General features: G+C 36.6%; 1 protein-coding gene and 1 non-coding gene across 2 annotated transcripts in view; one reads left to right on the top strand and one right to left on the bottom strand.

The window, feature by feature from the left end:
• The window catches only part of Ythdc2 (YTH N6-methyladenosine RNA binding protein C2), a 64,649-nt gene that overhangs the window by 8,904 nt on the left and 39,979 nt on the right, over positions 1–15,766 (bottom strand). The window contains exons 19-26 of the mRNA XM_055622786.1: positions 13,067–13,186; positions 12,484–12,756; positions 10,869–10,995; positions 9,186–9,391; positions 8,688–8,883; positions 6,461–6,570; positions 4,599–4,891; positions 1,952–2,129 (exon numbers count right to left, since the gene is read on the bottom strand). Of these exons, the coding sequence (XP_055478761.1) occupies positions 1,952–2,129; positions 4,599–4,891; positions 6,461–6,570; positions 8,688–8,883; positions 9,186–9,391; positions 10,869–10,995; positions 12,484–12,756; positions 13,067–13,186 (1,503 nt within the window). The remainder of the gene's footprint in view (positions 1–1,951; positions 2,130–4,598; positions 4,892–6,460; positions 6,571–8,687; positions 8,884–9,185; positions 9,392–10,868; positions 10,996–12,483; positions 12,757–13,066; positions 13,187–15,766) is intronic.
• On the top strand, positions 7,319–7,447 carry LOC129688250 (small nucleolar RNA SNORA17). The gene has a single exon (XR_008721899.1). It is a non-coding gene; the product is annotated as a small nucleolar RNA SNORA17 (small nucleolar RNA).

Raw genomic sequence — 15,766 nt, 5'->3', positions numbered from 1 at the left:
AAAAAAAAAAAAAAAAAAAAAAAAAAAAAAAAAAAAACAACAACAAACTTTTCCCATTCATATGATAAAAATTAACTTGAAATAATATAACATACTTAAATATAAGAGCTCTAACTGTAAAATTTCTAGAAAACAATATTGGATTATGCAAAATTTTCTGGTAAATAAATGTACAAATAATAAGAAAAAATTGGTGGACTAGATTCAATGGAAAGTAGAAACAGATGGGCATGATAACTCCTGACTTTACCCCAACATGAGCAGTCTGAGCAAGGGCAAACAGCCTGGTCTACATAGCGAGTTGAAAGACAGCCAGGACTACACAGTGAGACCCTGTCTCAAAGCATACAAACAAAGCTATAAATAGTTGTTCTTGAAAAGAAGGTTAAAAAAGCAAACTAGGTTGGTCAAGAAAAGCCACAAAGTACATTAAAACAAATGCACTAAGCATACAGAAAATTCTTATAACTTAATTTTTTAAAAAAATTAAGCAAAAAATGAATAAAAATTTGAATAGATGATTCGCCAAAGACTATATACAGAATGGTATGTGAGCACAAGAAAAGATGCTCAACATTGCTTGGTATGTGGGAAGTGCAAATTCAAACAATGAACTACCACTATATAACCCACTAGAACAGCTAAATTATAAAATAAAAAAATTTGTTGATATGGAACAAAAGAAATACTTAAAGATTGTTGCAAAAAATGTTAAATAGTTCAGCAATTTTGAGGAGCACTTTCTTGTACAAAAGGTTCTTGTAAAGCTAAATATGCATTTACTATACAACCTACAATCCCCTTGCAAGTTATCCAACCCCAAATACAAAACATACAAACAAGGGCTACAAATATTATAGCACCTTTAATAAAAAACAAAGCAGAATGACCCAAATGTCCCTATCAACTGGCAAATGGGTAAGCAAGTTGTGGCATCTCCATACAATTGAATACTACTCAGAGAAAAAAGGAACTGTTACATTTAACAGTACAGGTAAATTTCAAAGCACTCTACTAAGAAAAACAAACTAGACACAAAAGCATGATTCTACTTACAAGGTATTTAAGAAAAATGAGCAGTGATTACTAGGGTAATAAGGCTAGAGAAATGTTTTCCTGACTACTGCAGCAATACTCAGTTATATACATTTGCCAAAATTCACATTGGTCAGTTTAAACTGGTAATTTTTCTATTACTTATTCACGTGGAAATATGAGGACAACCTGAGGGACTCCAGTCTCTCCTTTCAGCGCCTGGCTCCCAGGAATCTCTCAGGCCGTGTGGACTGATGGAAGCACTTTCACCCTCTGAGCCATCTAACTAGGCCATAAACTAGTAAGTTTTTGTAAACAAAGTATTTAAAATCCTTTATTGTTTAATATACTTTATTTAATATACTTTTTAAACCAATCCCAAATAAAACCTAACAATACAAATGTACTTTCTTCCTATTTAGCAAGTGTTCAGTAGGCATTGTCCACCAAAACAAAACTAAGTAAGTCACAACTCAGTACTTTGTTATTCATGCACTAGTAACACAAGTAAAAATAAATTCATTCTGAACATATAAAACCACTCTCATCTTTCATTTTTAAAAGACAGCTTTCAATGCCATATCAAAATCTCACACCTTCTATTTTTTAATTTTTATTTTGGGTTTAAAATAATCATTGAACCACAGGAAACACTTCAAAGGATTATAAGCCAAAATTAATATCAAAGTAGTATTTTTGTTTTAACCAAAAACTTTTCTATAGGAATAAAGAAGATCAAATGGGCTGCATGGCTATATGGTATCAATGAATAATCAGATTAAAGTATAGTGTTAGTATTTAGAACAGTTAGTATTTAGGCCAGTTACAAAAGCACAAGGTTATAATTCTGTGTAACTATGTCCATGAAACAGCTGTGAGCCTGTTCCCTTCTGAGGACTGCAGACATCCTTCCTACCTTCCCTGAGGACGGAGGAGACGGACTAGCACAAGGACTTGGGTAACTGCTGCTGTCTGTGGATTTCACAGATGATTGATCCGATCGGTCATCAGTGCTCCGTTTAGGATGTAAAATTCCTCTATCTTTGTATTTCTGAGGTGGATGTAAGGCTGGAGATGGAGATTTCATCAGTACTCTTGAGCAAGAAGAAGCACAGGTCAGTTATATGTAAGTTTGTAATACAAGAGGAATGCTATTTCAGTCAGTCCAAAATCCCAGTGACATACAATGTATGGAACCCTTTTAAGGGAATTTCATTTTTTCTATTACATTAATTAAAAAAAGAAAAAACAAATTAGAATGGGCTAGGAGCATAATTTAGCGACATAGCACTTACCTGGCATGCCTAAGGCCCTGGGTTTGATCCCCAGTACCACAATGAATATACAAATAAATATGGAAATAAGAAACAGTTGAAGTGGGACAAGAGCTCAGTAAAGTGCTTGTTACATGTTGTGGTTTGAATATAAAATATCCTCCTTGGCTCTTACATTTGACCACAGATACTCAGCTGGTAACGCTGTTAAAGAACAGCCGGAGCCTTACTGGAAGACGTAAGCCACTGAAGACAAGCTCTGAGACTTTAGAGCCTTGCTACACTTCTTGTTCTTTGATGAAATATGATCAGCCAACTTCGTGCTCCTACCTCCATGCTTGCCATGTCTTTCCCTATTTTCATGTGTTCCCCACAGTGATGGGCAAATTGCCTATTGTCAAGTATTTTATCAACATTTTGTCAAATATCAATTTTATGTCTTGTATTTTATCACAGCAACCATGAGGACCTGAATTCAATCCCCAGTACCAACATAAGCCGGGTTCAGGGCTGGAGAGATGGCTCAGTGGTTAAGAGCATTGGCTGTTCTTCCAGAGGTTCTGAATTCAATTCCCAGTAGCCGCAGGTTGGCTCACAACCATCTATAATGGAATCTGATTCCCTCTTCTGGTGTGTATGAAAACAGATGAATGAATGAATGAATGAATGAATGAATGAATGAATGAATGGATAGACAGACAGACAAATAAATAAATAAATAAATAAATAGATGAATGAATGAATGAATGAATGAATGAATGAATGAATAAATAAATAAATAAATAAATAAATGAATAAATGCCACAATTGTTCGCTCTTTCTCTCCTGGGATTCTCCACCCGTCTCTTCTCCAATACTGTCTCAAAAAAAAAAAAAAAAAAAAAAAAAAAAAAAAAAAAAAAAAAAAAAAACCGAGAAAAAGCTGGGTTCAGCAGCACAGGTCAGTAATTTCAGAACTAGGGTGCCAAAGAAAAGCAAATCGCTGGATTTTGCTTCCCAACTACCCAAATAGGTGAGGTCTAAGTTCATTGAGAGATCTTGTCTCAAAAATCAAAGTGGAAAGCTACTAAGGAAGACATCTAATATCAACCTATGACATTTACATACACACATGCTCCAAACCCACCCTTCAGAAAAACCCCACAGACTATAGGGTACACTTTAGAAATGAGGTAAACCACATTTTGAAAAATCAGAAATGGTATTGTGTAAAACAGACTTGAAGTGAGCTAACGTGAGAAGAATACTGGACTAGAGTGAGGACACACAAGTTACACACTAGAACACTAAATATACAACTACCTAGAATAGAACCCTGTGTATGTCTCTGAACTTTAAATTATTTGGTAAATTAAAAGGTTATCTTAGATGAACTCTAAGATTCTTCTAAATATCTATAAACACTGAAAACAGCATTTAAGATTTTTTTTTCTTTTAAAAACATATAATATGTACTCTGTGGCACAATCAGACAGTATGTATTCTGGTTGCAGTTTAAGATTTCTAAAAACACTCTTGTTAAAACAAGAGATATAACTGAACCTTAAAAACTAACCACTAATTCACACAGAATAAACAGAGCATAAGATTAAAGGATGTTAGCAGGAAACAGACAAGTCCAATATGTTGGGTATGTCACAGTAGCACTGACCTAGTTTCTTCCAAAAGGTAAAAAGAAATGCTCCATATGGCAATATGTTTAAAGAAACAAAACAAACACCTTACCTAACACAAACCCTGGATTCAAAAGTATCTACAATTTAAGGCAAGAGGGAAAACAATTCTGCTGGAATGAAGAAAAAAATAGTTGTTTTCTTCCTTGCTGTCCTCACATGGAGCAGGCAGTCAGCACATCACTGATAGGCAGCATGCTCTTCTGTACAGAGGGTAGCTGGTACAAGTGACAGTAGGCAGCAGTGTAGAAAAACTGCTCTTTAAACAGCACTGCCGGTGCTTCCTACTCAGGTGTCTAGGAAAAATGTCATTTGACATATGTCCACTATAATGCATTGTTTTAGAATTTGCTATCTTCCAAAGAGATCTTAAATTTATAAATTCTGTTCACATAGCATTTTCAGTTTTTTCCTGAAGGATTAACCTTATTAAACCATAAGCACCTGCTTTAAGTCGTTCATATTCCCTTAGTATTTACAAGAAATATATTAACGCAATAAACTCCATTTTATTGTGATCTTTTACATATACTACATTATATGTGACTATGAAATAGTATAAACAGTTCACTGTCATGGAGAAAATGTACCCATCTAAAAAGAATGCCAGATTCACCTTTCTGCCGTGGTAGATCCATCAGCAAACTCAGTGTCAGCTGAACTTTTCCTACTATTATTGGATCTCCAAGATGAAGCCAAAGGAAGTTCTTCTGAAGACATGGGTCTTGGCCTCTGGCCAATTCCAGATGGTTGCTGTAAACCTGCAGACTGTTCTTCAGTGCTTAAAACAGCTATAATTGCTCGTATGGTAGCTTCATCGACTTGAGACCAAGGTTTAGATGGAGCTCTCATTCGGCGTAAAAACAAGCTATGCCACTTCTGTCTGAGCTGCAGCAATAAACTGGCAGCCTGTAATCAAATCATCCTCAGTTCAAATACAAGCAAAATGTGTATCACATATGTAACTTTTTTTATACTAACTACTGTCTATAACTGTTTCTGAAGAACTATCTTACATGCAATATAATTTTCTATTTGTTTCATTCATTCTGTTGCATAAGTAAAATTTTTAGTCATCATATTCTAGAAACTAGAGACAAAGAATGAAACAAAACAGCTAATAAAGGAGACCGTAAACACTGCAGGTGGTAGTGTGTGGTCAATACTGAAAAAACAGTAATGCAATAAATAAGGAAAAATGCACGCAGCCTATTCATACTATCCTTTAGTGTCTACACAGCATCCAAATGATGATGGTCAAGAGGTAAATGCATGCATATGAAGGTCTAATCTAGAGACAGACTTGAGAAACATAAGTACTGTCAGTGATAAACCTACAGAGCAATAAAGTTAGCAGGGATCGTATAGAGTGAGAGTGCAGAGAAGAACACCCAGAAGAAGAAGCCTTTATTTAAAGCACAGGCACCTAAAATTTAAAGCAGAAGCACACACATGAAATGACTACAGAGGAAGAAGAATAAAAAATGGCTGACTTTAACACAAAGTATTTGAGCAGGATTGAGAAAGGGAAAATAGAGAGGATTAAGGATTAGGATTAAAAAGGGGTACACAGTAGTACCAATTAGTTGAGCAAGTCTATCAAAGACAGACTGGCATAAAAATATGGAAGGCACTGTTATTTTTGGCAAATGCAATTGTTTGCGTGAATGGCAATGAGATTACATGTGATAAATACATGAATAGGTGAAATGGAGCAATGGTTAAAGAGTAAACCTAGACAGTACTGACTACTGAGAGCTCAGCTGTCCCCCAAAATGGACAAGAATGATTATTAAAACAAACAAACAAAAACCTAGAATAAGAAAAGGCTGTCAAGAAAATATTAAATCGGAAAAACAAAAATTTATCTCTCCCAATTCAGTTATGGAAACAAAATGAACTCACATATTTCTCCAGAAATGATAAAAATAAATGGTGCTCACTATTTAATATTTTACATATCCAGAATTACTAAAATATTACTACTATGGCTCAGATAGTTTTGATCCCTCTAAAAATTCATGTTGAAACATAATCCCCAATGTGACAGTATTCAGGAAATGACAATGATCAGACACCCTTCTGAAAGGGTTTGAGAGATGCACTCCATTTCACCCTTCAGCTTTCTACCATGGACACAGCACACCTCCCTGCTGAGGACACAGGCTTTAAGATGTCATCTGGTAAACAGAGTAACTTCACTGGCACTCAGATCTTAGACTGAGGAATTTTGATACTGTGTTATAGCAGCATAGAGTAGGATAATAAATACTGCACAGCATCTATGTTGTTTTGAGTCCCCCGACAGAAGAAAAACACAACGTGGCAGAAAATGCATGAGGGTTCTACGAAAAATGAAAAACAAGCTATACGTATTTTTTAACATTAAGGAATCACTATTGAAGATAAAATTTTGAACATGCTATTTCAATTCATATTAACTAAAAAAAATGTATGTCCTATTAAAAAGCAGCTTACCTCTGGCTCTAGTTTGAAATTAAGCCACTCATCAAGTTTCAAAGCAGCCAAATTAGCAGTAGTTCTGTCCTCCATTTCACTGTCACTACTATCATTGGGGATGCCATCCGCTGTCACAACACACATGGAAAAAAGTAAATCACTTTACCTAGTATTACAAAATGGCAGAGCGGCAGAACAGATATTCTTATGTGAAAAACTCCTCCTTACAGTCTAGCAATTTCTGTGGAAAGTTCATCTAATAGAACAGATTATAAACTTAATCTAAATATATAAAATATGGGCCAACAGGATAGCTCAGCACTGCACAATCCTGACATTTGTGTGATGCCCAGGACCCATAGTGGAAGAAAAGAACAGACTCCAAAAATAGGTCCAATCTTTATGAAAGTTACCAAGAAGTACTACTAAACTTAATATAAAGTATAGTTCAATAAAACATACTGAATTTCTTGAAAGAAAATATTAAAGGTAAAAAAAAAAAAAAAAGAGCTGTTGCATTCAGAAACTAGTACAAGAAGACTAACACTGAATTTTTAAAACAGGGACAATTATCGAGGAATATTTTAGCAATATAGTTTATCTAAGGGCAGCAGAGAGTTACAGGTAAATCCTTCACAAAGATACTGAATTTCTTGATAAACAAAAATACTAAATGATGGTACAGTGTAAATGTAATTAACAGTACATTAAGGAAGATAAAAGAATACACACAAAACTTACATAAAGAGTCCAAATTTAATAGGCATCTTTAAGTGTTCTAGAAAAATGATACATAGTAAGCACTGTCTAACAAGCAGTGCAGATAAAGGAGAGGGTACCTGAAATAGAGAAGTAAGTCTTAACAATCAAACTGTACCTGCCGCTAGAAGCTGCAGGGTGGCTGCTGTGTCACATGCGCATCACTAGCTGACAGGGAGGAGCGAGGCTCTGGTTATGCTCAGCGTTCTGACCTATGAACATCTGAGCCATTAGTAGCCTAACATGACCTGAAAAAAAACCGAGCCTGAAAGGACCACTAGTCTCATGTGAGGGGACTCAGACAGGGAGATAGCCTGAGACAGCTTTGCACAGGAGCAAGCTGGAGACTAGAAGAACCCTGCCTGAGACTGAGAGCGCCAGGCTGGAGTGAGCTAGAGACAGATGACCCTTGCATGGGGTGACTCAGGAGGACTAGGGAGGAAATGAGCCAGAGATGACCACTGGACTGCTGCCATGAGGCCTGGACAAGGAGCTAGCCTGCGACAACCACCAGTCGGGTGCCTTGCATGGCTTTGTGGTGGGGGAGCAAGCAGTGAATACCATGCCTAAGATGACTGCTGCCTGGCTCCACAATGCAGGAGCCTGACATAGTACTCCCAAAATCACTCCTGAGATGACCCCAGAAACTCAGAGACCCTGAGCACCACTAAGAGGAGCAAGTAAGTGGTAAAGAAATGGAAGAGAATGAGAAGCAGAAGGATGTGGACACAATGAAGAGAGGCAGAACTGGACACTCAAAGGTAGTGAAGAACAGCCTTGTAAGTAGCCAATGATGCCATCTAGGACCATGGTGGAATCCTGGCCTGTGCTGCCACCAGGGGCCCTGAAGCAGCCTGAGTCATCTGTTGCCATCAAAAGTCATACAGATGTCCCTGGTCTGGGCTGATGCCGTGGTGGGGGTACAGGGGTGGGGGAGTGGTGACAGATGAAGACACCTAATGCCATCATCTGACAATCTCCCAACACTTGCACATTTATCATAGTTTAATATCCCCAACATATAAAATAAATTAAAATAGGCACCATTATTCAGAAACCTACTATTACCAAAACCCTGAAAATATGAAAAATAGCACTAGAAAAATAATTAAACTATGTGGTTAGAAAAAAAAATATTTAAAAGTATTTGCATAAAGATAAAAATATTAATTACTTTAAAATTATCTTTATTCATATTATCACCTAAATTCAAGTAAAAACCAAACATCTTCCAATCAGTAAGATTAATCAAAACAAACTAACAACCTGTTAACTGAAAATAAATTTCAATAAAAGTGTATATCTCACTACTTCCTGTCTCACTATATCAAATACATACTTCTGTATTTCCTAATTATCTTACTATGTCAAATATAGCTCAGTATTTTCTAACACTCTCATGTTATAAAAAAACAAATTTTTGTATTTTTATATTATTGGTTTAGTTTATTTCAAATAGATTTTAACTTCTTAATACTACATTTACCTCTAAAGGAAGAAGGTTCCTGAAGAGCATTACTTGCCAGTCTTGCTGGTCCACAGAACACCAGGACAGTTACAGGTGTCACTGCTGAACAGCATCTGATATTAGCAATTCTATGAGCTCTGGTCATTTCATCATAAATAAGCCAATCTGTGGGCAATGCCTGAATTGCTGCAGCCTGACCATTGGCTGGAGGGATCTATTAAGACAGCAAAAAGACAGTTAATTACTTTATTTATTGGGAATACATTTAAGTTCTCTAGTGAAACAGACAAGGTATATTAGTACTCAAAAATTAAAGTGAGCCACTGCTCTTTTGTTTTATACACATTTCCATACTACTTTTCCACTGTAACCTCTTCTGTTTCTAAGATTCAATGTCTCATTATACATATTTTGCAAATTAATATGCTAAAGAGAAGTAGCTGGTAGCATTTTTGTTTATCTTCAACTACCTAAATTTGATTCACCACAGGTCTAAGAGCATTAAAAATGTTTTACCTTTTTATATTGAGGCTGACTGAGAACTGAAGTAGGATGAAATCGTACTTTTTTTTCCTTTGGCCCTGTCAATACTATATTCTCTCTGTCCACATGGACTAAATTAGGATACATGCCTGCTACCAATGCAGCTTTAACAACAGCCCAGTTTTCGGAGTTTGTGTTAACATCTCGAATGTCACCACCACCTCGTGCTCTAACAAAACCTAGATGGACAAAAAGAGCAAACCAATCTTTTCTATTGCGCAAAAGGCACTTCAGCACTTGTGTACATTTGACAACAAAAACTGTAAACCCATATAAATTTAACAACATTCAACTCCATGAATAACACATTCAGTTCTCGCAAGTGTTTAGCATAAAACTGATAGAGGAAAGTTCAGATCTGTTAAGGCTAACATTACTTACTGAGATAAGATCTCATTATATAACCCCAACTGACCTTGAATAGATCCTCCTGTTTCAACCTCCTGAGTATTTGGGATGTCAGTGTATGGCTACTATATCTGGCTCTATTTGCACGATTTCTAGTAAAGTCATTCATCAGTTGCTGTGTTGGTTAGTTTTTTGTCAACCTGACAAAAGCTAGAGTTATCTATGAAGAGGGCACCTAATCTGAGAAAATGTCCCATGAGACTGGCCTGTAGTAAGTCTGTGGGAGATTTTCCTGGTTGCTGATTGATGTGGAAGGGGTCAACCCACTGTGGGTGATGCCATCCGTGGCAGATAGTCATGGACAGTATAAGAAAGCAGGCTGAGCAAGCAATGAAGAGCAAGTCAGCAAGCAACATTCTTCTAAGGCTTCGGTTTAATTCCTACTCTGACTTCCTTTGGTGATGTAACAACCATAAGCTGAAATAAACCCTTTCCTCCCCAAGATGTTTTGATCATGACCTTTATCATAGCAAAAGAAACAAACTAAGACATCTGCTATCAGAAACATTTTTCAAGTTTATCACTTGAAACCCAAACCATTCTTCTGACTGGTATCAATGCTTTCATTTTAGCAGACATTGACTGCAAAATTATAACTAAGTATGTGTGCTGAATGCTTAAATTTCCAAAAGCTTTCATATTTTCCCATATTTAAAACAAATCTAAATTCTCAATTCTCTTGTTTCCTTTAATACTTCAGCTAACCTATAAATCCAGATTCTGATACTACTATCACTTCAGTTAACTATGTTACTTAAAACAACATAAAAAAAAAAATCTTCAAAGAAGCAAAGGTAAAAGAAAACAGTAACAGAAATTTCTCAAAAAGAAAAATAAGTACCATCAAGCTATCACCAACCATTTTGGTGTTCCACATATACATAGCAGCCACATTAATCTAATTAAATTCTTATAATTGCTATTTCACAGAGTTAAATAATTTTTGATTGGTAGAGGGAAAATTAAATATAACAATTTATTAAATCTAAATTGATCTTTAACAAAAAATATATAAATTGCTCACTGCCAACAGTATCAAAAAGGTATACAGATCATGTTCATATAGTTTCCTGCTACAACCAGAGTAATATTTTATTTCATCAATAATAAAAGTGCAAAAGATAAAGAAGTATACACATCAGCTCAAGAATACAGACATACAGTGTGATATAAAAGTAACAGGAACTGGTACTACTTTAAATCTAGAAACATGAAGAATAAATAGTGTCCTATGCAGAAAAACCTTACCTGATGCACGAAGCTGACCAAGCAACTGTGTTCTCATGCCTATAATGATTTCCATGGTAGCTTGTGAAAGAAAATTCTTTTCACAAAAGGCTCTCTCCCACCCATCACTCCGCGCTTTCTGCCATGCCTACAAAAGAAAAAGAAAAAGAAAAAACAATATGTAACAATGTAACAAGACATATTCACAAATCACAACTAAAAAAAGTAATATCAATTTATATTACTTATATGATATATCAACTATATCAACCACTCAAGGTGAAGTACTATCCTGATAATTTTATAAAAGTCTAAAATTGTATAACCAAATTAGAATTATTATTTAGTTTACGGACAGCTGCTATCATGTTAATTCAGTTTACAAAATCTCAGTGAGAACTAAACATCAAGTGATTCAAATAACCAACTCTGTAGGAATAATTATCCTCACAGATCTAATTCTGGGCTGGTATAGAGACAAGTAGTTTTATTACACTTAGGAGAAAGGCTTTCACAGGGGTCTTTCCTGAGACTGATAGTACAACCAAGGACCATTCATGGAGATAACCCAAAACCCCTGCACAGATGTAGCCCATGGCAGTTCAGTGTCCAAGTGGGTTCCATAGTAATGGGAACAGGGACTGTCTATGACATGAACTGATTGGCCTGTTCTTTGATCACCTCACCCTGAGGGAGGAGCAGCCTTATCAGGCCACGGAGGAAGACAATGCTGCCACTCCTGATGAGACCTGACAGACTAGGATCAGAAGGAAGGAAAAGAAGACCTCCCCTATCATTGGACTTGGGGGGGCATGTGTGGGACAAGGGGGAGGAAGGGAGGGAATGGTAGGGGAGGAGGGAGCTACAGGGGGGATACAAAGTGAATAAAGTGTAATTAATAAAAAAAAGAAAAAAAAGAGAGGCTTTCCACTAGTATTTTCCATTAAAAATTTTGTATCTAGAAATGCTAAAATGTTATAATAACAATACAACAATAACCTCTATGTAACTCTTCAAATTTGACTGGAAATGGAAACTGGGATTTCTAAAAAAATCACACATACAATATAAAAATATGGCCTTTGAAAAATGCTATTCTGCTTGGAACATAACTAAAAGAAATCTTTTCTGCTTTCAAAAGAGCTAATAAAGAATATACACAGAAATTATACTCCAGAGTTCTGACTAAGTTTCTATGATATACTATATAATACCTAAACTAAACAATCCATCATCCAATAATAATCATGAAAGAGCTTACAACTGCTAAAATTACGTATGTTGGAAAAATCTCCGAATGCCTGAAAGAGGGCTTTCCACATAAACAACGAGAATGTAAGGATATAGAGAGAGGCAGAGCCTGTAGTCAAGAAATTTGAGACATCAAAAAAAGATGTTTGTTTTTAAAGAAATAATGTATTCTTCCCTAAATATTTGAATTTCTAAATTACATTGCATTCCTCTCGCCAGAGATATCTTAATCTTTTCTTTACTCAATATCTCACTACTATTTTTTAAAGTTTAAAAATTTTTTCTATATAAAATTAAAGTTTTTTATTTTATTTTTTAAACTGCTATACTTGCCACAGAATGTACTGAACATACCATGCTTAACAATAAGTAAAAGTAATGATACCTGGAATGCTCTGAGAAGGGCCATGTGGTCACTAAAAGTCCCTGCAGTGAAGCGCTTCCTACAAAGCATGGCTGCACGTTTCTGAGAGGCCTGGGTTGGCAGTACAAAAGGGTCGCGATAAGCTAGTGTGCAAGCGATTGTAAGAATGGGATCCAGGCACTTTAAAACAACAGCACACAGGACCATTTTACCAAGATGTGGCTCTACTGGCAAATCAGCCAAATGATACCCAAGTTCAGTCAGATCTTCCCATGCATCCATTGCATCTATTGTCTAGGTAAAAGGAGGAAAAAAACAAAACAAAACAATTTGACATAACCCAAAATGATGCTTACATTAAAAACCCATTAAGTATGAAATAATCTAAATATTTTTTGTCATCACATCACATAAAAATATATTTATATTAAGTACATACATAAAAACTATATCTACTATTTTAAATTATAAGAGCACTGAAGTACTGATGAACTAATAATTTTTAAAAGAATAAAAATTATTTAAAACATGCCCATTTAGCTTAAATTTTAAGTTGAAAAGCAAACAAGTATAATAAATAAAGTATAATAAATAAACTACCAACCTTAAGCATCTGAACAGCGTTTCTTACAATTAAAGCTGGAGGTGGTTCAGGAGCTTTCATAAGGAAGTCAGCAATGGTACAATTAACTGGGGCTAACAGCTTGGTATGTAGACAAAGTTCCTGTAAACCAAAACAGCAAAAATGTTACAAAAAGTAAAATTATAGCACTGACTTTTATGTTAAGGAAGCCGTTAGAGTTGTGTATCCAATCACAGACTAGCAAAGTCTCAGAATCAAAGGAACCAGAGGAGGAACAACACCTTTAGGTGCTCATAACACCCTCAATTAACTTATACCAAGATGATCATTGCCCCTGGAAACATTTTCTCACATAGTTTTTACCCACAACACTTAAGGAGCCACTATCCAAATAGATGCTCACTTCCTTCTATCCTCTTTTTCCATTCAACGAATATTCGGGTGCACCAAGTCAGAGAAAGAGTGGACAGTGTCGGCTCTTTTAGAGTTTATAGGATAATGAAAAACAGGCCTTAAGCTACTTTAGCACATCTTTATTTATTTATCTACTTAATCATAAGTATGCTAAGTACTATGAAGGACACTAGGTGCCATCCTATGAAGGATACTGGGTGGGGGTTAAGAGTGTACATTGTAATCAAGCTCCAGAGAGAACAGGAGGAGGGAGGCTAGGAGTCAAAGAGAGGTGCTAAGAAGAAACAACACTTAGACTAAGATGTGAAGAGTAGGAGTTTAATCATAAAAGAAATAACGGAAAGGAATTTAGAAATGGGTTAGCACCTATTAAAGCAAAAGAAATAAATGTAACTTTAAAGGGGCACCCTTGGGATGTAAACAACTGGACTAAATCTAAAACACACAAACAAAAAAGCCATTAAATCTGGTATGAGTAAAATGAAGATGGCAGTATTGGAAACACTTGAATTCATTTAGTAAATCAAGTTCTAAGAATTTTTAATTGTATATAAGAGGAATCCTGCAAAGACATTGGAAAAAGGTAATATCACAGAGATACGAATGTCAAAAACATGATTCTTTGTCACTTGAAAGACTGGAAGCAAGTATCTAGGCTAAGAGACTAAAGAAGCAAAGTGGGGCTGGAGAGGTGGCTCCTGATTAACAGTACTTGCTGCACTGCAATGAAGGCAGGCTGAGATCCCAGCACTCACATTAGGCAGTTTACAGACTTCTGCAACTCTACTTCCAGGGAATTTGATAACATATTTTGGCTTGTAAGGGCACTGAATACATGGGCAGGCTCATACAGAGACACACAAACATACATATAAAATTAAAATTTAAAAAGTAACAGCTTGTTTATATGGTGGATTACATTGATGGATTTCCGTATACTGAACCATCCCTGCATGCCTGGGATGAAGCCAGGTGGATGGTGGTCATGGTGGGTGATAACTTTGATGTGTTCTTGGATTTGGTTTGCGAGCATATTTTAGTTTTAAATTTACTTTTATTTATTACAATTATTCACTTTGTATACTCGCTGCAACCCACTGCCTTGTCTCTTCCCAGTCCCATCCATCCTCCTTCTTCTCCCCCTATGCCCTTTCCCTAGTTCCCTGATAGGGGAGGACCTCCTCCCCTTCTATCTGACCCTAGCTTATCAGGTCTCATCAAGGCTGGCTGCATCATTTTTCTCTGTGGCCTGGTGAGGCTGCACCCCCTAGGGGTGGCCACTGAGTTCATATCAGAGACAGCCCCTGTACTCCTTACTAGGGAACCCACTTGGAACCTGAGCAGCCAATGGGCTTCCTTTGAACAGGGGAGTCTCCATCTTCTCCACTTACGGTCCTTATTTGGAGTATCTGTCTCTCCAGGCGCGCCTGGTTTGTGAGTATTTTATTGAGTATTTTTGTATCAATGTTCATAAGAGAGACTGGTCTGAAATTCTCTTTCTTTGTTTGGTCTTTGTGTGGTTTAGGTAGCAAGGTGACTGTGGCCTTATAGAATGAGTTTGGTAAAGTCTCTGCTGTTTTCATTTCATGAAACAGTTTGAAGAGCACTGAAATTAGCTCTTCTTTGAAAGACAGGTAGAATTCTGTCCTGAAATCATCTGGACCTAGGCTTTTTTTGGAAGGGTGACTTTTGATGACTGCTTCTATTTCCTTAGGAATTATAGGATTATTTATTTACCTGATCTTGATTCAACTTTGATAAGTGGAATCCTCATTCAGAAGGACAAACAGGATGGACATCAGAAGCAGAAGACAGGGAACAGGACAGCAGCCTAACATGGAGAGGACCTCTGAAAGACTCTGTCCAACAGGGTATTGAAGCAGATATGGAAACTCATAGCCAAACTTTGGGTAGAGTACAGGTAATCTTATGAAAGAAGAGGGAAATAGTAAGACCTGGAGGGGACAGGAACTCCACAAGGAGAGCAACAGATCCAAAATATATGGGCACAGGGGTCTTTTCTGAGACTGATTCTCCAACCAAGGACCATTCATGGAGATAACCTAGAACCCCTGCTCAGATGTAGTCTATGGAAGCTCATATTCAAGTGGGTTATCTAGTAAGGGGAACAGGGACTGTCTCGGACATGAACTCAGTGGTTGGCTCTTTGACCACCCCTCCCCCTGAGGGGGGAGCAGCCTCACCAGGCCATAGAGGAAGACAATGAAGCCAGTCCTGATGAGACCTGATAAGCTAGGGTCAGATGGAAGGGGAGGAGGACCTCCCCTATCAGTGGACTTGGAGAGG

This window comes from Psammomys obesus, unplaced genomic scaffold (assembly GCF_907164565.1).
Source record: "Psammomys obesus unplaced genomic scaffold, mPsaObe1.curated_primary_1811, whole genome shotgun sequence".
Taxonomy (NCBI): Eukaryota; Metazoa; Chordata; class Mammalia; order Rodentia; family Muridae; genus Psammomys; species Psammomys obesus.
Note: the sequence above shows the minus strand (reverse complement) of the source record. Positions and strands in the feature narration are given on the sequence as shown.